The 25,395-nt window shown below is 44.0% G+C and overlaps 1 protein-coding gene across 5 annotated transcripts; it reads right to left on the reverse strand.

Moving 5' to 3' along the window:
• Nucleotides 1–594: 594 nt before the first annotated feature.
• Nucleotides 595–25,371, reverse strand: IQCG (IQ motif containing G). Of its 5 annotated transcripts, XM_054282360.1 has the most exons (11): nucleotides 24,643–25,193; nucleotides 23,309–23,343; nucleotides 21,345–21,492; nucleotides 17,696–17,901; nucleotides 16,524–16,652; nucleotides 14,526–14,607; nucleotides 8,373–8,534; nucleotides 7,709–7,783; nucleotides 6,113–6,244; nucleotides 4,840–4,941; nucleotides 595–4,365 (listed from the first exon to the last, which is right to left on the reverse strand). In XM_054282360.1, the coding sequence occupies exons 3-11, from the start codon at nucleotides 21,468–21,470 to the stop codon at nucleotides 4,228–4,230; spliced, it is 1,152 nt and encodes a 383-aa protein (XP_054138335.1). In that variant the 5' UTR covers nucleotides 21,471–21,492; nucleotides 23,309–23,343; nucleotides 24,643–25,193; the 3' UTR covers nucleotides 595–4,227. The 5 variants fall into 5 exon arrangements, with proteins under 5 accessions (XP_054138335.1, XP_054138338.1, XP_054138334.1 ...); XM_054282363.1 differs by lacking the exons at nucleotides 23,309–23,343; nucleotides 24,643–25,193 and adding an exon at nucleotides 25,322–25,371; XM_054282359.1 differs by lacking the exon at nucleotides 23,309–23,343.
• Nucleotides 25,372–25,395: the final 24 nt, after the last annotated feature.

Consider the following 25,395-nt stretch of genomic DNA (forward strand, 5'->3'; position numbering starts at 1 on the left):
GTTACCTTGGCTAAGCAGAAGGACCTGAAGACTTTACTGCCCATGCAGTGCATCCAAACACACAGAGCTCTGTTCTAAGGAAATGAGTTTCCGTGATTCCTGACAGGAATGTTTTACTTCATTTCTCCATTTTTTTTGGAGATCACAACAGTTTCCAGGAACATTTTTATTACCAATATTTTTGCCCCTTATTTAAAAAATGAGAGTTCATTGGGAGGAGGGCAGGGAATTCTAGTGGCTGGCTGTTGGAGCCAGCTGTAGAAATGGACCTTGCAGGATGAAGAAATGGGTTTAGAGTCTGGAAAGCAATTCCCAGGGGAATTTGTAAAAAGAAAAAAAAAAAAAAGGGTGTTGCTGCAGTGGGCACACAGGGAATTAAATTATTTCCTTATCCGCAGGGTGCAAAGAAATTGAGTTTCTTTGCCTCCAAAGAATGGCTATTTCTATTATAATATTTTTTAAATTGCATCACACAATCTTAATCTGCGGTGTTTGATAACAGGGTCGAACTTCACACAGCTGTCACTTGGCTTGGTAGGTCCTCATCACTAAAAGTTGAAGAAAAAAACCACTTTATTTTTCCCCAGTGGAAAAATTACTGCATGTTTTCTCTGCCAGAAACACCTTAGTAAAAGATACTAAGTCAGATCTGTTCAAATGGGATTAATCCCATCAGCATTCTTGCTGGGTTCACTTTCTGTTTGGGTTTTAACATGTCTTTATCTGAACTCTTTTCCAACAGCAGTGGAGGGAGGTTCCCCTGTCCTCACATCCCCTTCTGGTGGTTTTGTGGGATCACCAGAATCCCGTGCATTTCCCTGCAGTGGGAACAGTGCCAGCCTGCCCTGCTGGTCATTAGAAGTCTCCCAGCTAACACAATTACGAGGGGCCGAAGCATCCCCTGCAGGCACAGCATGGATCATGTTAAGAGCACAGTTCTCAAGTTCCCCAGGTGGGCTGGCTTGTTGTCAGAGCAGCTCTGTGCTAAGGCAGCCCTGAAGGGTTAGACAAAGCTTTCAATAAAGCCTTTTATTAGTTGGAGTTTATGTAGAGAGATGTGCTGGTTTTACAGAACTGCTGTTACTTGATTCCTCTTTCCATAACATAATAATGGAAATTCACAGTACAGAAGTGGGAGAGGCAGCTGACAAATTTTGCATTTTCCTGGAAAGCTGATGTGCAAAATAAAGACAGGTCTCTATGCTCTGGTCCTAGTGACAAGGCCAAGCTCGCTACCAGACCAATTAACAATTCTTTTCCCCCTTGCCCCCCCAGAAGGCCTCAGACAATCCAGTTTCCACCTATGTGGTTCCTTTGTCCCTGAACATAATGCTACTAATACATGGTACATGGTCTTAAAGCAACTCCAGGCATCAGCCATATTCTGTCTGTGATATATTTGAAGCAGAATACACTGAGAGGATTTTATGCAGATAAAGGAAGAAGAAATGGAAACAAATTAGCTAGAAGTCATTTTTGTAGAAGTAGAACCTGCTGTGGGAGTGCCAAGGACTGGTCTTAGCTGCATTTTCCCTTTTGAGTTGCAGTTTTGTTTCCATTTTGTTTTGCTTCATGTATTTCTTTCAAGGGCTGTTGTGGTGATTGCTGACTCCCCTATTTCTCATAATTATTCCAGTTGCTTCTTACTGGCATTGGTCACATTTCAAGTGAAGAACACCTGGGAGGTGTTCAAGAGTGCCCAGCTGCAAAGAGAAACCTCCTCATGTTGGGCAAATGCAGCACCCTGAGCCCTGCAGGGAATGGAGGTGCCAGGAACTCACAGTACCCACAGGAAGAGCAGCTCCACACAGGCATTCTCACCCCCTTAAGTGATTTTTGTGTTTCATTTGATGCCATTGGTGAGGAACCTTGGTCATTCCCACAGGGTTACACAGAGGTGTCTGAAGTGTCTGCTGCAGTTTGCTGGGAGGAAGATGCTGCCACTCACAGGCAGCACCACAGACACAGTCAGAGTGTTCCTGCTGTGTTTGTCTCTGCACATAATTTGAGAGGGAGGGAGGCACTGAATTCATCTTGGTGTCCAACATTGGGTCACCTGTTGTTACAGGGACAGTTGCATTTACCAGCACACCCATCATGGGCTGTTTAAATACCCCTGTCTGAAGAAAACCATTCCCTTCATGAACTGCAAGGGTGTGGTGATTGCTCCAGCACTTAAGGAAAGTGAAACTTAACAGTATTCAGGTTGGTGGAAATTTTGTCATTTAATTAACAGTAGTTTTTATTGGGGTGGGGGCTTGAGTGTGGCCTGCAAGAAAGAGCCATTTCCTATTGCCATGTGTGGCTCATGGCCACCTGTGGCTGAGGCCAGGCAGGCAGAAGGTCCCTGGCACCAGGGACTTTGTTGTGAGCAACATTCACTCTGGAGTTTCAGTGTAGGTAATTGTGTTAGTTTGACATTTGTAATCTTAGGTTTTCAGGCTGGCGAGCACCAAACCTTGTCCAGATGCTTTTTGGACAAAGATCCAAACCTGAAGTTTCATCATGCGGTTTATTTAATGTGTTATACCAAACCCACTTCAGTTGTCTCTTGCAAAATGGGTTGGGATTTTTCAGTGTAGTTATGTGCAATTTTTGTTGTAGCCCATGAAAAGAGTATTTGAAAGAAAACATGTATAAAGTTCTATTCTGTGTGTTAAAGCAAAGAAGAGATGCTCTTTCCTCTTTGGGGCATTTGTGCTGGAGGATGTGGGAGGGATCCACCTCAGTGTTCTGTGCTGCTGGTGTTCCTGCACTGACGCCATGGTGCCACACTCCATCCTCAAACCTGGCAAGCCCTGGGCACTGCCTGAGGCTCTGCAAGGTCACACACTCCAGGTGCAGCAGCCCAGGCACTCAGGAGCCCCTGATGGCCCTGGGGGCCAGGGCAGAGCAGCTGGGGGTTCCCCTTAGAAGGAAAGGTTTTTGTAAAGGCCCTGCCCCCTGCTTAAATCCACCAGGGACAACTCTGCACAGCACCAGGGCACCTCTCTTGTTCTTGGTAGCAGCAGGATGGCAAATGGTATTCTTACCCCTTTATGACTATAAATGGTTCTTTGAAAAACTGTTTTAGAAACAGAGGACTTGTAAGGTGAATTTGGACATCAGAAAATTCTTTTGTATAGATATTGTGATGTTCTACAAAGTGATCTAATTTTGTTATTTCTGAAAACAGTGTAAACGTGTAAGTAATAGAGTAAAGGATTTTAAAGCTTCATCCCATGCTGTATGTCTGTAAATACATTCCATCATTTCTGTTACATATAAATGTGTCTGAATATTGTATATTTTAAATCGCCTGTATTCTGCCAGTAGTGTGAACTTCTAGCACATTGGTAATATAAAAGGAAACCATGGGTATTTTAAATAAAGTTTTAAAACTTACATGAATTGCAGTATTTCTTCTTGCTGTTTTTCTGTTGCACCAACAAACGTCCCATCCTCTGTGTCAGGTGTTTATTCCCCTTTCACATCATCCCAGTTCGCATTAGATGGACCTGCTTTGATTTTCTATTTTTCATCGTTAACCAGGACAGGAAAATCACAGTATTTTTACAGATATTTTGCAGCCACATCAGAAGGTTTTTCTTAGGTATTTTTAGCCTTCTCAGAGACTGATTTTGTACAGAATCCTTTGCTCATATGTCCACAGCTCCTTGTTTTCTCCTTGGTCAGAAGGTACATGGAGCTGTTCTGTCTGTGCACTGACACTGTGCAGGACTGTGGCAATGGAAACCTGCATGCTCTGACTGCACTTGTGTTTACACTGCAGCTTGCCCATGTTCTCCCTGCTGACCTGATGCCAGCACTGGAGGCATGGAGAGCACAGAGAGAGCCCAGCTGGGGCTGCCTCAGCCTCCCCACCTAACCCAGAGCCGCAGCCAGTGCTTTGGGGGCAGCAGAGGAGGTTCTGGGTGCAGAGCATCCCACACTGCTGAGTTACTGGGCTGGTAACAGATTGCCTCCCACTGTCTTGTTTCCATAAAGCTCTTTGCAGGGGATGTAGTGTTTCTCACTGTTGTGATGCAAATCCCCTTTCTGCTGGGGAAAAAAGGCTGAACAAGGGCAGCTTTAAGATCTTTAGTGCAGCTTCACCATAACTGTGTCTGCAGGAACTGCATTCTCCAAAATTGCCTAAGCTCTGTTACATGGTTTATTTTGTCCTGTCAGACATACCACAGTGCCCTGCCCAGCAGCAGTCCTGGAGCACATCTGTGGCGACTTTCTTTACTTAGCTTTTTTCTTCTTTGCTCCAGATTTTTCCTTGCCTGTTTCCTTCTCTCCTATTCCCTTCAAATACTTCTCAAGCTTCTGGTAGGGGCCGAGGAATCTGCGGACCATTGTACCTTTCCACCAGGCCTGCACCTGCAAGTGAGGGAGAGAGAGGCCTGAGGGGAAATCACTGCTGGGGTACCTGGTACAGCTCAATGCCTGGAGAGTCTTTCCTGTGCTCCCCAGCCATAGAAGGGAGCCCCCAGCCCATGCAGCAGCCTTTGGGCCTGTGCTGGTTGTGCCAAAGGCGTCCATAGCTGGGCTGAGGGCACCTGTTGCTGGTGGCCAGGGAAAAGCAGGGGCACTACTCTGTGACCCTCCCTGTATCACATGTGCAGTGATATTTGCAGGAGACTGGCTGTCCCCTTTCATTTCCCTTCTCAAACCTGCAGCCAGCTGCTGGCTCAGTGTGCCCCAGCAAAAGGAACAGGCTTTGCCCTTTGCTTGTGCCACCGCACACCAGCCATCTTTCTTGGGCTGTTTTCTGCCTGCACAAAGCCTGGGGCACAGATTATTAACTCCCAGCTGCTGCTGGAGCAGCAGTGCCTCAGCTTTGCTCCCCTTTACCTTCACAGCACTCCTCAGCTCCAGGGCTTCCCGCTCTCTTTGTTTCTTCTTGGTCTCCTTGTCTGTCCGGTCAATGATGATGGTTGTCTGGAATGTCAGGCACTGCAGGAAAGCACAGGGATGGCAAAAGCCATGAAAACACAACCCCTAAACTGCACAGCCAGCCTTCAGGGCTCACTGTGCCCAGCCATGTGCCACACCTAGACCCTGGTGCAAGGATTCTTTCCCTCTGCTGCCTACAGGTCTCATCCTTGCTACACACTTCCCACAGCCCTGCCAGGACTGCTCAGGCCCGTGGGTTGTGGTGTCTCTGCAGCAGGGAGCTCCAGGGCAGCCCAGGGATAATGTGTGAGTGGGGGCTTTCCTCCCCACCTTCATTATTTGATCTTTCCTAAATCCAGATGGCAAATGTTGCTCATTACCACCGTCAGTCCTCAGGCACTTGGAGCTGCTGCCAAAGTGAAACCTCTCACGGCCTGGATGTGATTAACCCCTGATCCTGTGCTGTAAAATGGCTGCCTGATGCTTCCCAGGCAGCAGCTGGTGGTGGGGAGGACACTTGGTCCCCCAGGCCAAGCAGCAGATGATCTACAAACACACTTGGGACCCTGAGATGACTGTGCAGAGTGAAAAATGAGCCCACAAGCAGGGAAACATCCAGCTCCATCCCATCACTTCCAAGCCGTGGACGGTAAGGAATGTTTACAAGTAAATTCCTTCTGGTTTTAGAGCACACATTTTTCTAGATGTTTTTCTCTGTTCTGTGCTGCTGTTCTGCTGTGATCAGAGCTCAGCAGTTAACCAAGAACCCAGTGGGGCAGGAATGGTTGTACCCAGAATCAGCTCCCTGATCACAGAGCTCTGTGTAGCTGGGAATGTGTGTCTGCAGAGAGGGATGAGCTTCCAGTCTCAGCTGTGTTATCCTGATCTTCCTAGAAGGAGCAGATTTGATCAGACTCAGGCAGCAAAGTAAGGTGAGGCCTGCTGATGGGATAGGACAGTACCTCTGCCCCTCACAAGTCTGTCAGTAGCTCTCTCATTACTTGCTGGTATTTGAAAATAGCTATAGGGGAAACATCATCATCCCTCCTTGATGTCACAGCAAATAGATGACATCTCAGCCACTGTCTTCCCAAGACAAGTGCTATAATCACAGCCTATGCCTCAAAATTACTGATTTTTTTCCTGTGGTCCTGGTTCCTTATCCAAATTAGTGTAGGAAAAAGCCCGATGCAATTTTGCATGGCGAAACATTGAGATGCTGATGTCTTACCTCCTTGGCAAATCTCTGCATTGTTTCCAAGTTCTCGGCCTTTAATGCTCTTAGATCATCCAGTTCTTGATCTTTTGCAGCAGTGTCTTTTTGATACTTGTCTATCCAGTATTCCAGCCTCTCTTTCACCTTCTGCATGGGGAGAGTGGTGCTCAGCATGGTGCAAAAAGAGGGCACAGGTGAGAGGTTTGCTACCATTACATGGCCTGCTTTCAGGATGGGGGTGAGAGTCCTGTCAATTGTGCATGGTCAGTGTTTCCTTCTCATCTTGAAAGCATCAAACCCCTAAGACTACTCATAAATTACTGCAGGGCAGTTATTTTGTGCAGTCAGTTCTGATGAAGCAAGTGACAGCCAGAAGCCATTTGTTGTGTGTGTATACAGAAGGAGGGGAGGGTTTAAAAAGCACAGTTTGTCAGTGGGAGAGCTTTTATCCTCTGCCTGACTCCCTCCCTGCTTTCTGAATTAAGCTCAGCACACCAGGAATAAGGTCCCAGGGGACAGCACTTCACACTATTTCAGGTTGTGAACTTGGCTTTGTGTTCATGAATAGGGCAGGTGTTTCTGAAACAGGCACCCAGATGACTTCCTCCTATTCACCAATAACTTCTCCATAGCAACCACCGTGATTGCTTCCATGGAAAAATAATCTGAGGAAAAGCATCAATCTCGTTAGAGCATCACAGCTGGACACACAAGGGGGATGGAGGGCATGGCCATCCTCCTGTCTGCAGCCCCTGCAAAGGCAGCAGCTGCTGTCTGAGCACTGAGGGGCTGCTGCTGGGCCGGCTGCTGGAGCTCAGCCAGGCTCAGCGTGTGCTGGGGCTGTCCCCTCGCTGGGAGCATTGATCACACCAAAGCTCTGGGGAGCAGAGCACACTGTCCAACTGCTCACAAGATACACCACTGCTTTGCACTCAAATTACATTTTTAAAAAGGTATTATCTCCTATTAAATTCTGTACTGGCAGTGACCTCAGGCACCCTGCAGCAGTCCAGGTTTTCTTCTCATCATACCATTTATGAGAGGCTTTGCAGCATTATTCACTGTCAAGTTATTCACTGTTAGTAACAGGAATGCTCTGAACCTCTGAATCTACACCACAAGGTCATTCATGCTGCTGAAAATGTGTACAGTAGTTGTGGTTAGCAATGATCCAACCCCAATTCTTCCTCAGGTAAGGCTGGACTGGCAGTTTGTGTCATTCCCTCCCCAGTGTCCCTCCCCTCTGCACAGCCCTTACTTTGGGCTCTTCACTGGGGGTGCTGGGAGCCCCAGTGACAGCCAAGTAGGGTCTAAATAAAATTCCAGTTAGCCAAATACAACTATCTGAGAGAGGAAAAATCCATAACACCTGAATAAACAATGTAATTCACTACATGAACCATAATTTTAAGGAAATATATCTGTATGTAGCAAATCCCAAGCCTTGGAGAGCTAGGTTAATTAAGATTTGAGGACAAGTAATCATTCAAACTGCAGCAGTCATGAACCTGGTACATTTGATGGAGCAATAACTGTTTTCCTTTGGGCACTAATCGATGATATGGTGTTTATAGGTTGCTATTTTAAGCATTGGCTGACAGTCACACATACCTGATACTCTTGCATGAGGAAATCTTCAGTCTCTGTGTGAAGCTGAATCTCCTCATCAATTTTGCTCTTCAAATTCTGTGATCAGAGCAGACAGAACATGTGTGAGACACTGTTGGTGTGTGTGTGTGCACACACTGCTGCTGAAAGCTGAGTAACAAGTGCTGGAGCTCTGTGTAGTCTACAGACATTTTTCCTAGTGATAAAATCAGCCAAGGCAGTCCTTGCTCCCAGGCCATCCATGAAAAAGGGACAATTAGATCAGACCTTGATCAGTCAAAAAAGATGCTTGCAAAACCAGACCATTTTCTAGTCCTTATGGCCACAGAAGCAGCTCTATGTGTATAATCTGCTGGGGGCACTGCTGGGAGCTCAGGTTGCCAATACCTTTGGATACACTTCTGGGTCTGGTTTTCTGGCCATGGCATTGCTTGAAGCATTCCCTGTCTCCTACAGCCATGCTATCCTTGTTGTTGCTGTTTGCAGCATCATACAGAGGAACAATAGAAGAGATAAAGGTGTCTATCCCCAGTGAGTTTTCTCATCCAGCTCAAACAGCTGTGCTGGTGACTGCAGTGGAGAAGAGAGGGCATCTGGGGAGCAAGGGAGGGCTCTTCCCCTAATAGATGGAGAGGCCTTTCAGTATGGGCCATGGGGAAGGGCTTACCTGGATCTCCTTCTCCAGGGCATTCTCTGCACTGCTGCACTTTTTCTGGGTTAGTTGGATCTGGAGATCTGAGTTTTTCTTCAGGTAGTTGCTCTCTGTGTCCACTTTGGCCGTGATCTCTTGAAGCTTATCTTTAAGGCCATCAATAACTTTTTCTCGTCTCTAGTGGAGACAAAAGCAGCACAAAAGCAAGCCTGGACACTGAGTTCAGCTCACCTTCCTTAATCTCTCCACTCCCTGATAAAGTCAGAAGAGACAAAGCTATGGGCTTCACTTTCACTTGAATGTTGCTCCATTTCAAGGAGCATTTCAAAGGTTAGTTTGATCTGTAACCCATATAGGCAGCAACAAACCCATCAGCAAGGAGTGATTGCCTCTGGAGCCAGCAGACTGAGGAACAGAGTGGGACAAGAAGGCAGGCCTGCTCTCTGGTCAAGGAATTGATTCAGTCATGCTTAAGATAAACATTAATAAAAGCCAAAGAATTTTAACCACTTAAAGTTAGGCTTTACTTTTACTAACACCTTGCATTAGACTATCTCAGTGAGTGAGCCTCTGTAAGAGGAGGATAATGTCTCAGCCCCACAAAAGCCAAAGTTTGTTATCCTAAAGTATACTCTATTCCTTGGATTTATTTTTTTTTCTAGTTATGCAGCAACTGTATAAACACAGCCTTAGGAACAAGTGCAAATCTAATGCTGACTTGCTCGTATTTTCAAACAGTTCTTTCTTGAAATCTTACCAGGTAGATGGTGCCCACTTCATTATGAAAACACACCCAGGGCAAGGAAGCAGTGTCAAGGAAAATCTGCCTATGAGGTCCCAGCCTCTCCCCATGCCTTGCTCTGCAATGGAGCTGAGCTTTCCTGGGGCAGAAAGTTCAGTTTTCTGTTCCCTAGATTCTTCCATACAGCAGAATCCTGAGTGATCTGTCCAGCTTTTGGAGCATGCTCAGGAAGCCAAGAGCATTTGCTTGATTTGGGATTGCTGTTCTGTTTACTCCTTTTTAATTAATTTATTTGAATAGCAGATAAAGGTTCATAACCCGGTGGTTGGAACTTGGGACAAATGCCTGTAAAATGAAGACTTTATTGAGTTAAAAAGGTCATCAAAGCTTCCTGTGTAATTATGCAAGATCAATGTGAATGCACCCAACTGCTCCATTACAGCCTTTCTCTTTGCTTCCCTGCCATGCTGTGGTGGGTTTGATATTCATCAGCCAAACCTCCACAGCTGAAGATGAAATACCAAAGTGCTGACATTTTTTGAAGCCCACATATCTTGTCTCTGAAGCACCTCACATTCCTTAGCTGTGTAAACATGGAAAAATGCCACTAAAAGAAGCCAGCTCAATAGTGCTGTGTTTGAAAGCCCTTGCAGCATGACTCATTTGGAAAAAGTCTCCTTATAAGAAGAGTTTGGAACGGTTAAAAGGAAAATCCTTCCTTCTGCACCCCTTGTCATGCATAGGAAGAGTAGAGTACATTTATGAGGCTCAGTATAGTTGGGGCCTTGGCTGATGCTGTTTGTGGGTTCAAAGATGTTCACATGTTTTTTGAATGTTTCAAACATCAGATACTATTTTTATGGCCATATCATCATATGACTGCAGACATCTGCAGACATGAACTGTTTGTGCCTCATTAAGGTTTCTGGTCATGGCCTTTATTTTCCCTGGCATGGAACTTTGGTGGCCATTGGGAGAAGTTGTGTTCCTGGTCAGTAGACAGGGGATGTGAGTGTACCACTCTATTTTGAGATTGTCTTCCTGGGTCATAGTGGAATGATGTCCAAACTGAAGAACCAGCAGAGAGACTGAGGAGATGCTAATTTAAAAAAAGCAAACCCACAACTTTTTGTGGTGCTGAGGCTCAGGGAAGTCAAACACTGCTGATGTCAGTATGTTACTGCTATCTGCTCATGATCTGCAACTTGCCAGAAAATAAGGGTTCAGCCTAGGTTACAAAGTACTCAGAGAGTTGGGGCAGAGCATGAACTTCTCACCAGGTTATTTTCTTTTTCATTTCACATTTATTAAAGAAAAAAGTGCTTTTGATTCCCGTGCCCCAGGCCTCAGCCGGGATGGGGGCCCATCTGCTCATCATGTTTTCTCTGGTGAATGGCATGTCTGTGGTTTGGATTTGGTCTGCAGTGTTGTAAAACACACTGGTTAGAGGTGGGGAGTCTGGGGGCTTGGTTACACAATCCAAAGCAGACAGGAAGTGAAGGGTGGTTTACAGCAGCATCTGCCTGGCCAAGGAATGCGGGCTGCGGGTGTGAGGGCAGCTCCTGCTGCAGGACCTGCAGAGCTGGGCCACCTTTGGGGTTTAGCTCAAGGCTGTAAATGCAGCAGTAAATGCCCACTAGCTGTGGGTACCATCTGCAGAGTGTGCTGTTCCCTAAACTTCAGGGACAATAACTGGGAAAATGAGTTAATATTTATTCATTCTGGTTTATCATAGCAAAGGTCCACGCCAGGACATGGAATGCTTTCATAGTTGATGCAGTAAATCTCTGGGCAGCTTATTTGGGATGACTTCACCGTTGAATCTGCCAAACCAAATCGTCCCTCATATCCAAAACTATCAGAAAACTGGCAGAGACCAAGATCAAAACCCAGGAAATAATTGTCAGGAGCCAGACTGCTTCACAAGCAGGTAAACAAGCTGATTTTCTCTGATCTCTCAGCTCACAGACATCGGCTCAGGGGCCTGTCTGCTGTCACCTGGTGCCACTGGAGTCATCCCCACAGATGCTATTTGGCTGCAAAAGCAGCTGCACTTAGCTGGAAACCTTATCCACACTCCTATGTTTTCATTTGCTTTGATTTATCTCTCTTGTAAGTGCCACCAAGCTCTTCCACAGCAATTAGTGTTTACAGTCATAAAATACAGCTGGTTACAAAAATAGCCCCCAGGAGTAAACAGTCTGAGGAATTCTGCAGCAGTGCAATGCTGCCCATTTGGCAGGGGAAGGAGTGCTGTGCTCTGTGCTGACAGAGGCCCTGCTCTGCCTTGCTCCCACACCGAGCACTCAGAGCTCAAAGCTCTTCCTGACAGCTGGGGCATCTCAGCTTGCAGGGCCTGGAGATGAGCTTGGATCCACACAGCTGCTGCAGCCTGGGCTCACTCCCCTGAAACCACAACAGGGGAGCAGCAGCCCTGCAGGCCCTTCAGTAGGGCTCTGCCTGCATCACTGTCCCAGCTCCACACCACCCTTGGGGAATGTCTGTGCTGCCCCAGAGACAGCAGGGCATGGACAGAACGTTTCTGCAGCCCTTGGCCAGCTCAGCAGCAATGCCAGCAGCTGCAGGAGAGCCCCTGGAGGGGCACTTTGCTGGCAGAGGGAGCAGACCTGTTGGCAGCAGCACTCCTATGGAAAACCCTGCCCCTCTGGATTTAGTGCACCAGCTCCAGGTGCTGCAGGGCTCCTTGGGGCTCTGCCAGCAGGGAAGCTCAGGACCATCACAAAACTTGTGCCTTCTGCTGTAATCATCCTGTGCATATCTCCAGTAGAAACATGCACCAGTGGGTGTGTGTATGTGTTTAAAACATTCCACAGAACACTCTGTTGATGCATTTGTCCTCCTGGGAGAGGAAAAGGGAAGAAACATGATGGGTTTTAATCTTGCTACTAAAAGCATGACTGAGTGATGCACTGATACAGTGGGTCTGGGTGTGTTTTGAGAACTGACAAAGAATTAAAGTTACAGATCTGTTTTCACTGGTCCTGTGGTGCAGTGGCTTGGCTTTCTGTCTGTTTGGTAGCTGTAACATTACTGCTTGTTATAAAATGACACCACTGCCTGCACACATGTATAACATGAGTACACCACAAAATCTACAGACATAAAAAGTCTTTGGGTGAAGAACAATGCAGGAATGCTAAATTTTACATTCCTAAATTTTTATCTTATGCTGTACAATCCTGTATGATATATTTAATATGTTTCAAAAGCTGCATAGACTGCTGTTACTTGTCCAGGAAACCAGAGAAAGTCTTTTCATAGAAACTATGAAATGAACACAGCAGCAGCAAACAGACCCCCTGCAGCCAAACCTGAGCTACCAGTGCTGCTCCTGTACAGAGAGGTAAGAGCAAAACCAGATTCACCATTTCAGCTCTTTTAGAGACATCAGTGCTTTCCAAGAGAAAACAAAATACAGAACATTTAGCATTAGATTTGTGTTCCATTAGAAAGAAAAATGAGTTGAGCAGGTTAATACACTATTAATTAGCATCTTATTAAGAGGTAGAAAGGCTGAAAATACAAATTCACAGCAACATGAGTGAGACAAAGGCCATGTTTTTCTGGTTCCAGGATTAGATTTGCTCGCTTTTGTTTTCTCAGCCATGTAGGCTTTTGTCTACAGGTCTGTGCATTATTACTGCTGTTCAAAGTACTCCAAAGTCAATGAAGCTGTATTTTTATTTTTAATTAGTTGGCAAGGTGACAAATCATGCAAGTGTCTGTAAAACTGCCTATAGGAAAATCCCATATGAAGCAAATAGAAATTATTCTCCCTTGGGAGACACAGTGAGACACCATTATTTTTGGCACAGGAGGAAAGCAGTACTTTAAAGTAGTCTTGTCTTTGATTTATCAAAGCTGAAACTATAAGGGAGCTCAGAAAAAGACTTTTAAGCTTGAAATATTTTTTTTTAAAAATCCCACATAAGTGCAAATCCCACTTGATGAGGCCAAACCCCAAGAACTGAATTAGAAAGGACAAGAAGATCCCCCCCCTCTCAGCACGGGAGCTACACACATTTTTATGACTGCAGGAGGTAGGGGAGGTGCAGGGCAGGACACAGAAAAGAGGCCCCCTGGCTGTGGAGGGCCAGAACATTGCTGCTGGTACAAGACAGGATGATTACAGCCCCTGGGAAGGCATTAAACCAGGACTGGGTACGTGTATTGTGTGCATGGACATGGTGAGGTTTGCAGAGCACTACACAGATGGAGAAATACCTCATAACATTCACCAGCCTGGGGAGTGGGAGAGCAGGAACTTCCCAGGAGCCCTCAGAGTCTGACTGAGAAGGGACAGTGTGAGAAGCAAGTAGGTCTCTCCTGTATTTACAATTAAACTTTCCACTGTGTATGCATCCAGGCTGCCAACACAAAACCTTTGTGTTCTACAAACCAAACTTCACCAGCATGTCTGAAGCTTAAACTTCCTCTCTGTAGTCAACTGTATCCTGGCTTGATTACTCTCCACACTTTTATCCAAAGACAAAACTCAGTGACACCAATTCTTTCCTCAGATGCCCTTGCTATCCTCTTGCTCACCACTGAACCAAGTGTCAGATTCTTGTTCCTTCCCCCAGCCCCTGTACAGCTCTGCCCCAGCTTCCCTTCTGCTTGTTTGCTACCACACATCTGCCTCAGCAGGGCCAGGTTACATTTCCATGTTGAATGAGCATCCAGTCTGAGCTGTCTGGTGAGCATCGAAGTGACCAGTGATAAGCCATTCAATTGATCTGCACTAGTGTAGCAAGTTTTCTATTTCCAGAATGCCCCATATTTACTGTGCATGCACACACCCTTTGCATGATGCAGACAGAAGGGCTGAAGCTTTCCAGAAAGATTAAGTTGACAGCATATGTGCAATAACATTGATCTGCCCTTGTGTAGGCATGTTTGGGATTTTCTGATGTCTGGAAGCCTAGAAAAATAGATTAATAGAATGACACTTTCCCCAGATGAAAATGTAGGTGGAAAAATGGTCTGCCCCTATGATAGGTGTCTATCTCACTCCCTTTGGCACACTTCCTTCTGTGCCAAATGATCTGTTATGACTGAGTATGACAGGACCTTAGATATTGTTATCTGCAGATAACCTCTTTCTTACTGATTGCACTATCTGTGCTTTGTCACTCCCAGCAGAGTTTTTGGGATATTCTAATTTGACCACGGTCTCTCATGATTATGAGCATTTTGAGCTCCCATTTGAAAACCATCAGATGCTGCTCTTGAAGTCATTAGTGGGCTTATTCCAAGTACAAATCTTTATTGTAACTGTTCTGCTCCTGTACTCCTAAGTGGTGGCTCATTGTGTATGGCCATGGCCCCCCTGAGTGCTGGGCAGCAGAGGCCAGCTTCCTAACAGGCTTCCCCCTGGCAAGATGCCCAGTGCTAAGTGCTCTCACCTGAAGGTCTTGACCAGTTTGTTTCTTGACTTCTTGCAGCTGTTTCTGGAGTGCCTTTATGTCCTTCTTTCCTTTTTCCTCCCTGAGGTGGGAAAATACAATCACTTGAATATATCAAAAAAGACAAGAGCTGTTTACCTAGAAGAGGAACTTCCTGTCTCCTGATACATTGAGGTAAGATAAACAAAGACTTCTCACCAAAACTACTGACTTGGTCAGTAAATCCTGAAAGAAGAGGTGCATAGACTGAGCAAGGCAGATGGGAACAAAAGGGAGAATAAGCCAAAAAAACAGGGGATGCTCTTATTGAAGGCCTGGAATGGATTTGAGGATGATGCAATTATTGTAGTGGAGATGGAAGATGCCTGTCATTGAGTCACAGTTTCTACATTTAGGCAAAAATGCCTGAGATTCTATACAATAGCAAGCCTGAGCAGCAGAGAGTGCCAAATTGTGTCATTAGGTGTATGAGAATGTTGTTTCTTTCATATCAGACCTAAAATCTTCCAAAGAGCACTGCCCCAGGTTCTGAGATCATGAAGGGACCTGAGTGAAGACCAAAACCTAGAGAAGCATTCATCTGTCTAAAACAAAACAGATGCAGTAAATATTCTAGGTATTATCTTGTTTCATTCAGAGTTCTTCTCTTAGATTTTATGCTTATTATTAGTTTTAAAACCAGTAAATACTACAATTGGTCCTTGAAACTTTGTATCCTATTCCAACCTTACAATCACATATGCATTTCATTTTCAGAGTCCTTATCTGGGTGACTGATGAACAAAAGCTCTTGATGAGGAGTCTCCCATCATCTCACTGCAGGTGGCTTTCAGAACAGTGTATTTACACAAAATGAGGCAAGTATTTATTATCTTGCAAGACAGATCAAGTTCATTCCATGAAAAGAATGTATAGTACAACATGGCTAGATATGATTGACAGAAAGGGATAAAAAGGATTATGTCCTTTCTCATTATAATTTGTACCTGTCAGTATTGGATAGTTACTCCACAGCCAATTGCTAATCTCATTCTTGCTTTCTGTCCCTTCCATGGATAAACAATAAATCCCTTGGTTTTAGGCAGTGGAAGTGGAAGAGTTGAGTTTCATGCTTGAAGTGACACATTGCACTGAAGCTGGTGATTTGCCCTGGAGGCAGATCCCTGAGTCACCACAAGAGCAGTTCCAGTAGGTTGGACTCTTGGCAAATCATGACTGAGAGCAGCTTTGCTGTGCACCCTCAGTGATGGGCCTGAGCTGCTACACTGAGGTAGCTTTAAAGTGATGAAATATTTGTCTGCAGTTCTCTCTGACAGTTCGGGACTGAACCAGAGGTTTGCATCCTAAAACAAAAAAGGAAAAAAAACCCAAAAAACAAAAAAACCCCCACCTTTAGATCTCAAAAGTTTGAGCTGAGAAATCACCAGTTTGAGCTGAGATTATAACAAATGTGTGCCCTGGAAGATTTGGGACAGAAGAGAATCACAGCACAGTGGCTGGTGGATTAGCCTTAAATACAACCCCTCTGTCACCATCTGTGCTAACCCCTCACTGCTGCTGGGAAAAGGGAGCCCATTAGCATATGGGTCAGAGCAGATTCTCCTGGGCATCAGACAACCTAAAGGCCATATGTTGCTGGCCCTGATTTGATCAGATTCTCTGCTGCTCTGGCTTTCACTGGGGACAGCAGTAAAAGATCAAGGAGCTCCTACATCACATTATGTTTTAATTGAAATGAGGCATTTGCACTAATTCAGCCACTGGTGTCCACTGTGGTCAAAGCTCAGGCAATTCCTAGCTCAGATCAGTATCAGACCCATCCACTGTTTCTTTCCAAAGGGGAAAATTTGCAGTTTGCAAAGCAAACAGAATAATTCAAGCTTTAAAAGGTATCCCTTCTGTATTTTAGTTTTATTGGGTTCTATTTCCTTTTCAGCATATATTGAGTGGGAATGGCTTTTAGCATTTAAACAGGGAAGAACTGAACACAACACTGACCTGACGAGGATGTCATAAAACTTGCCCTTTCTTGCCTTCTCTCTCTCATTAGCATCTGTTAGGCTACTAAATGTTCCCAATTCTTCCATCTTTTTAATAGTGACTGTGATTACATCACTTGCATACTGCCTGCCAGGAAGAAAAGGAACACAACAATACTTTACAGGTGCTGGTAGTATCCATTACTGTTTATAGTAAAATGTAGGGAAATAAAATATCCCTTTTCTGGTCTTATGTCCTATCAAACCCAGGAGTGCTTGTCCCATGGTATCTGTTTATTGTACATCTGGAGAACTCAGTATTATGAGCTGCTTGAAATTTATAATTTAAAATGCTGCCCTGCATGCTACTCTGAGAAATTGCAAAGAGACACAAACATATCCATGCTGTGCCAGACTGTGTTGCCATTAAGAAGGCTGCTGGCCTGCAGTAGTGATGGCAGGTGGATCTCAGAAAATGAGACCTGGCCATGCAATACGTGGGCTTGGAATATCATGATGCATGTGGCATTTACATTTTAGCTGCATTTTCTTCATTTGTGTCAGAATCTTCCCTAAACCCACTGTTGAAATGACATTAAATGATGGAAGCCAGGATGCAGAAAAATGCATACTGAGCATTCAGCTGCATAATCTCTTTCAAATCAAAGGCTGTTGGTATTTCTGCAAATCAGGGCACTGGTTTAGGTGCAGGAATAAAGTTTGTTTTAAAAAAGAAAGAAAATCTTTGGTTTTTATATACATTACCTTTTCTATAATGGCTATAACTGCCACAGAAGCTCTGTGTGCCCTGCAGAATGACTGAGTTCAAAAACAGGGCTCAGATCTCCCTTTGCATGTGGGATCAGCTAAAGGAACCTGAGTCCAGGTACCAGAACATGAGCACTGATTAGTGCCTGGCATGATTTCTACCCAGGCAACCATTATCAACGGGGTGATGTTTTACAGCTCCATTCGAAATAAACTGCTGGTCATTAGGTGGCATCCAGAAGCAAGCAAAGGCTGGAACTAAATGGCCTAGAAAGGATATCCCTCCTATCCCTAGAGGAACTCCTTTCAGACAGAGACTGATGTACTCTGGCAGTGGGAGAGCAAGGAATTTGTATTTTTGCTTTCAAGAGATAGACTGAGAACTTTACAGCTCTGAGCATCCCTCACAGGTGCTTCACTCACCTGTCAGCATAGATTTTTTTGAGCTTCTCTAGAGCCCGTGTGATGTGTTTCTTGGGGGTTTTGGAAGATCTTTTGTGATCTTCAGTTTTCCCCTGCTGCTGCTCTTGTTCAGTGTTTTCCAGGACTGTTTGCCCACTCTCTTGCTTTGCTGCCATAAGCTCTGGGAAGTTGATACCCAGCTCCTCCTGGATCACTACTTTCGTTTCCTGGATGAGAATGAAAGGGGATAAGGGAAATAAGAGTATGAGAGAAAAGGGAATAAGAGAGACCTGCTTGCACATTGCACGCAGAACTAAACCCTCTGCAACATTATGTGATAGGAAGGAAAATTAGTAATTAACTGGAATGAAGCTATACTGAGAACAGCTGATAGTGTATGTTACATTTTGCCAAGAGTGGAAGATCAGAAACATTTCTGTTGGTTAGTTTTGAGTACACAGTGTAGCTCATTGAAGTTTATGGGCTCAGAAGCCCTAAAAGGACAGGACTAGAAAAGGGCTAAAAAGGTGAATTCATCCATTCCAAGAGATGATGGTTCAGACTGTTCTTAATCTGACATGTTCTTAATGGCCTCCAGCAGTGCAGACTACGCACCCTCCTGTCAATGCCAGCAGCTCACAATTTTCTTTACTATAAGAAAGTTTTTTCTCCTCAACAGTATTTGAACTCCTGGCTTGTTGTCCTGGTCTCTAGGCACAGAGAACAAGTTGTTCCCTCCTTTTTTGCAGCAGTTTTTACAAACTGTTAGCCTGTTTCTCTTCCTCCTTCTCTCCATCTTAGGCATTTCCCACTGCCTGTCACCACAACCTTTCCCTACAATATAATTCTTATAACTAGAGCTGTGTGGAAATAATTGCAATAGACTTTCTGTCTGCTATCTGCTTAGCAGGTTTTTTGAGAGGGTAACAGCAGAGGAAATATAACATGAATTCAAAGGATAAATTCAAAATATTGGCATCTCTCTCCTTCATGGAAAGGTGTACTTTCCATCTCTCTCCTTCATGGAAAGGTATCTTGTGATTGAGTACAATTTCATTTAAAAAGGAAAAGCCCCCAAAAATGCAAAAGTACACTATAAAATCAGCTAAGCTCTTGCTTTTAGGAAATTCTCTGTTTCATGTGTTATGGATAAAATGCAGGTGTATACACTGGGACATTAAAAGAGAACATTTTGTTGCTTGCCTACCAGCATTTCTGTGGCTGAACACTTCCTAACAGCACTGCTGACTGCAGCTAACACAGTCTCTGCCAGCCCCATCCCTGTGCACAGCTGCCTGCTCCCCACCCCGGCTGCTTGGGGAAGCAGACAGAGAATTCACTGTGATGAAACATTTTCCAGCAAAAAGGAAAAAAAAAAAAATTATTTTTAGCAACACTAGCTCTCAGTCCAGATCCTTCCACAACCACACACACATTTGTGCCAGCAGAGCAGAGAAAACAAGTGGTCAGGGCAGCAGCTGTGGATGCCAGGAGTACTTGCAAAAGTTACTTGTCAGGCAAGGCTCTGTCAGAGGCTGGAGCTGCTGCTGCAGTCTGTGAGGGCACTGCAAGGAACTGCTCCATGCTGAGTGTTTTGGACAGCTCTGGTTGGGGTGGATCAGCCTCTGGCAGTGCCTGACTCACCAGTGACTACAGAAGGAGGATAAGTGACTGTGTGCTTAATTTTTGGACTGTTAAATTTACTTTAAATGAATCATATACAAAACATACACTGTCCAATGAAAATTGCATTGTTAATTAGTAAAAAAAAAGGGCTTAAATAGCTGGTTGGTGACAACTGCACTTCAGAAAGAACTAATTTTGGCAAACAAACTGCTTTAATATCATGTAGATTTTATGAATGTTCTGATGTTTTTTAATGTCTGGGAAAGTTCAAGGCAGGCAATAACTGGGTTGTCTGTAAACAGTAGGTACTTACACACTAATAATCAACAAATAACTACGTAAAAGCAAGAACTTTATAAACTGCATGTGTTACCATCTGTGTAGTCTCCTAAGTGCTTGTGTGTTGCCCAAAATCCAGCAAATACAAAGGCTGCCTTCCTCTGGGGCATGCACTGTGTGAAGCAATGTGCAAGAGCATCCAATCTGGAAAATCAGTGAGGTGCTGGCCAACACTGTGATTAATCCTCTCAAAAATGTCATCAACTGAAATTCAGATGTCAGTCTTTGAAGATGCCATTGCTTTGTCTGCCTGATAGAACTCCAGGGTACTTTGCAAATACAGATCTTGTACAAATGCAATGAAAACAGCCAAATGTAATCTGAGAAACAGGGAGGAGTAGCAAATTACAGAGCACCAAAGTTAGCAAGTAGCTTCCCTAAGCCATTTTCTTGTTTCTAAATTGTTTCCTCCTCAAATTGTTTTGAAATCTTTAAGAACACACGTAAGGTTTCTAACCTGTGAGAAAGTTGCGTTCCAAGATGCGACTTGGTGAAAATGAGCATCTGTGATTGAAGAGAAAAGCAAAGGTGTTTTCTCTGTAATTTACATGTCCCTTCAGTAGATCTATCAACCTGAGTCTGTGTGTCTGAAGAGGACAATTCCTGCTGTCCCAGAGATGTGCTCTTTCTCTGTCTTTTGCTGCTGGCACATAAGAGAGGGAGAAGCATCCTCTGGGAGCAGTTGAGGCCGCTCCCAGGAGTCTTTCAGGGGAGCAGTGCCCTCTATGGCACAGAGACAGCATCGTTCCCACGCTGAAATTCACTCTAACTCCAGCTGCTGCTTTGCCATGGATTTTTTGGAAAAAGTAATATGGAAAGGAAGCACGTAGAAAAATTTGATTTAACTTCCTCTGGCATTCTTAAGTGGTACATTAGACAGAGTGAACATCATTAGATGTCAAAACTCAGATCCCGGTTTTTATTTCCATCCTGGTTGTGAACTTTTTATTGAGTTCATCTTAAAAAGGTTTCAAACCTGCTAGAACTGGAAAGAGCCTGCTGTGTCATGAATAGGGCACAGTACTTAGAGCCATTGACCCCTCAGGACAGTCCCATCCTGACTCCTATGTCTAACAGCTACCAGAAATGTCACACCACCTTCCTCCACAGCAACAAACCCCTGCCTGAGCATTAGGAATTCTCTGTTCTCCACATCTCTGCCCAACCATCTTAGCTGTGATGCCTATTAGAAATCAACTAATAATTAATGAGCACTGAGAAAGGGTAGTTACTAATATATTTTGAAGTGCATCTTTCTTAATACATTGTGAGAACAAAAGGATCTTTGGCATGGACCTGGAGAGGAATAGAATTAACCTGGTTTTGAGTACTTTGAAATAACCTATACATTTCTACTTTTAAAATAGCTCTGTATCTACAGAAGAACCTACATATGTTTTCCTTCCTTTTCCCCAATTCTTTGCTTATTGTCGAACCACAGAGATTTTAAAATCATAATCTTAGAAACTTCATCTTGGATCAGAAGAGTCCTTTGCACAAATTCTTGACCAAGGCTTCTCAGTGATGCTGCAATATAAATATTTAAATTAGGTAACTTTTATTGTGTTTCTTCACCCAAGAGTCATAGAATCACAGAAAATATATTTGAGTGATTTTTTTTAAATCACTGGTAAAAGATATAAAACCAAGACAAAGAAAAAAAAAAAGATACGTGATATACATCTTTTAAAGCAGTGGCACATACAAGGTTGATGTCTGCCTTGTCTGAAGGTGGAACTGGCATGATGTATCCAATAATTGTAAGCTGATCCACACAGCTCTCCAGCACAGCACCAAACATCAGAGCTTCCACATGAGTGATTTTTTCCATTTGTTTAGTCTCTGTGTTCTTGCTAGGAGGAACAAAGATAAAAGATACCAATCAGAAAAATGCTGTGGTGTTAGTAATGTCAGTAAGAGTAGTTTAAACTAAAGGTAGACCCAAAATAGCCTTATTGCAGCCTTACATATACTTCCCTGGCTTTGTTTATAACCTTCCATACACTGTTTATAAGAGGAGCTGGGCTCTGCTAATGGCTGCATTCAGGGACAGTGGGAATGTTTAGCTTTCACAAAACAAAGAAGTCCTGGTCCCTCCTCCAGCAGATCTGGGTAGACAGGCTGAGAAGGGAATGGGTATGGAGGGCACAAACTGGGTGAGTGCCTCATTATTCAGTTCAGGGGGGAGCAGTGGTTCAGAGTGGACTTTGGGAAAGGACAGAAGAAAGGTGCCTTTTCAAAAGAAAAACATAAATCCATATCCTTTAAAGTGTCAGAGGGTGAATATTCATGCTCTAATCATTCCTCAATATTATTGTGCAGCCTTCACACTTTTATGATCCCAGTCCCCTCTTAGCAGGAACTGTTATTACCATCTTTAGATGCTGAAAGTTAAACAAGAACCAATATCTGGACTGAGTAAACAATATTTAACTTTCTGTATTATTTTATTTTAACTTGCAATTCAAACATGAAACTGCTCTGACATACACTTAATCACCCCTTTGCCTTGCCTACAGATGGAATATTGTGTAAGCATATCTAAGGAAAAGTGAAAATTCACTATTAATCTAAAAATACCTAAGAAAGCACCTACACAACAATGGGGAAATTCTCTGAGAATTGTAATGTTTTGATATGCCATTGGACAATCCCTCCAAAGCCTGTACATACAAAGCAGGTATTTCTTGTACAACATGTAGCACAACTGCAGTCTGAGGTGGCTGAGATCTTGAGTGTCATTGCAATGGAAGTATCAACAGCCACTAACAAAATCTTAATTTGGCTGCTCTACCTACAACTGGATTTGTGCCATCTCTAAAACCCTTGCATAAACATATCCTGAGCCTGCAAAATATTACAGCCCAACCTGTAAGCATGCCAAGGAAACACATCAGGCAGTCCCTGTTAGCATAGGACATGGCCATATTCCGTGAAAATTAAAGAGGTTTGGAGGCAGCTTTGCTCTGCATCACTGGGAATCAGTGATACTTCATAAGCAAGTGTTTAAAAAGATTCATACTTGCTATAACATTTCTGTAGCAGTTATCATTTGTCCTCCTCCTTTTTTGTTGTTTTTTTGAAGAAAGTACGTAATTTACAGGTGGATGATGAAGTTAATTTCACTTGGCAGAAAAGAAGAGCCACTTTTCAGTGCAGGTTTATTTGATGTCTGTTAGTACAGAATAGGTAAAACAAACAAAAGATTCAAACTCAAAACAAACTCAGATTTCACACATCTATTTCCTGATGTCCCTGTCTGTTGCAGAAGTTGTTTAATGCAACACTTGTTGAAATGTGCTGGAAGAGGACAGGGCTCTCCCTGGGAGTGAGATTAGAAAGTGTGCACAGGGCAGTGACTGGGATTGCTCTCAGTAAATCCATAGGAAGGGCAGAGACCAGGGAGAGACAGAGGCATTTAAGGTAAAAGATAATACTGCTCTGGGTCAAAAGAGAGTGAATTCCCCTAAGCCAGGCCATTGTGATAAGGTTTCTAACTCCTGAATGGATGAAGATACAGAACAGCCTTTCAGCCAAGGTAATGGTAGAGGCATCCTGATTTATTTCAAGAAGATTGTTTAAATCATGGCAGGAAAAGATAGCAGCAAAGTAATGATTCTGAATATTATCAGTATGTTCACTATACTTGTATTGTTTGTAAGCACTTACATCTAATTCCTCTGAGCAGGGCTTTTGATGGTCACCTAGGACAAAGAAGGAAGTGATTTCATCCCTTTGCTTCTGAGATTTTTTTCTCTCTTTTATCTTAATTATAACAACTTGAGATAGGAATCTGATAAAAGTATTAACAAAAAAAATGGCAAGTGATCTGTATAATACACTAAACCCATCACTTTTCTTGTCAACCTTGGAATCAATTATAGAACTGGAGATGCAGCATTTTTTCATCAAGAAAAGCAGTGTCTTCAGTCAACAGGCACTAATAAAATATTTTTCAATGTTTTACTAACTTTTATGTTTTTCAGAAATCCATGACCCATATTTTGAGTCTAAACAACCTAAGAATAATCCATTACATGTGGAGTCATAATGCTAAAAATATGGTGAAAAAAGATGTGTTGGTAGATAGCTGTGACAGATGATTACAGCAGCATTTTTGGAAAAAAAAATAACACGTGCAGCTCTCATAGGAAAAAGTGACTTATTTGGAAACAAAGGAGGATGCAGCAGCTTTTCCTCTTTTCCATTAGCAGCTTCTGACCAGGAGAGGATTAATTCAGGATATTAATATGTTTCAAGACAGCTGGCAGCTGGAATGTTTCTCTAAAGGCCCTTTGCTGCTTTGCTCCTCCTGTGTAACTTCTCTTTCATCCCCATCCTTGCTCAGCAGATCCATGTGCCAAGCCAGCAGGGTCTGGGCTTGTGTTAAGTTGGACTTGAGAAGGAAACCACAATTTGTGAATTAGCAAACTCTACAGATATGAGCTGCTTGCTCTGGATTTCAGTGTCAGCCCAGGGCCCCTCAGACCATCCACTGCCATCACCCTGCACTGTTGTGTTTGCTGAACTCCCTCATTAAACTTTATTAATAATAATTAAAAAAAAAAAAGTATTCCCCCGTGAGTTTTGGATGACATTCTTTCCCTGCTGATATAAAGGGAAAGAAAAACATATCAAGTAATAATTTTTAAAGCAACTGTATAAAAGGTCTGGCCTCCTGCTCCTTTGGGGATTACAACTCCCTCTGCTGTGTGAGAGTCCTGGATGTTCATTTCTCCCACCCTGCTGCCTGATAAAGGAAAATGGATACAAGAGCAGCATTTTGTGCAGCATTCCTTGAAGTCAAGAGAAGAGACTCCAGTGAATTCCAGTGATAAAATGCATAGCTGAGAATGTCACATCCTCTTTAGATCTGCTTGGCAAATGATTGGCAAAGAGAGGTTCTGAATATCCACAGGAGCAGCAGCTGAGCCAGAAATCACAAGTAACTTCATTTTTACCAAAGAAAGGTCTCTTGAAAAGTAAAATAGGTGTGGCCTTACCTTACACAGCTCTGCTTCCTGCTTGAAATACTAGGACAGCAAGGTGCTCATTTAAAAAAAATAATAAGAGGGGAGGGAGAAGGGGCAAGGAAAAGAGAGGAAAGAGGAGGAATGGAGAGGAAGAGGAAGGGAGAGAAAGGGATGGGAAGAGAAGGAAAGGGAAAGGGACCATCAAGGTTCCTCAAGGTTTCCCTTCCCTTCACTTTCCTTCCCCTAAATCACTTCAAGTGCTCTGAAAATGTATCTGAATTTCTGGCAGTGTGAGAGAAGTGGCAGAAATCGGGAGTGAATAACCTGACGTGAGCAAATGGGTAAGTACATGCTTCCAGATCTTATTTTGGAAAATAAAGGAATGTGAGACTTGGTTACAGGGATTTCAGTGTCAAAATATGTTTTCTGCCTCCGAGGTGATATCAGAAGTAAAATAAATGTGGAGATGATTCACTGACTCAGGGTGAGAACATCGGACGACGAGCAGGGCCCGGAGCCCACCCAGAACACCGAGGGCTGCTCTCTCCCCCCGCGCTGCCTCTCTTCGGGCCCCTCGGCTCGTTCCACCGCCGCGGCCCATTTTCACTCGCCATGCCCAGAGCGGCCCGCGCTCCCCTCAACCTCTCACCGGGATCTGCCCCCATTTCCCCGCTCCCGGTTCTCGTCCCGGTCCCGTTCCCGCCCTCACCGGGATGCGCCGCCCGTCTCCATGGCAACCACCACGCTCGGGGGCCTCGCGGGGCTGCCCGGCGGGTGCCTGCG

This window comes from Melozone crissalis, unplaced genomic scaffold, assembly GCF_028551555.1.
Source record: "Melozone crissalis strain CALT ecotype California unplaced genomic scaffold, PUWL_Pcris_2 ptg000034l_1, whole genome shotgun sequence".
Lineage (NCBI taxonomy): Eukaryota > Metazoa > Chordata > Aves > Passeriformes > Passerellidae > Melozone > Melozone crissalis.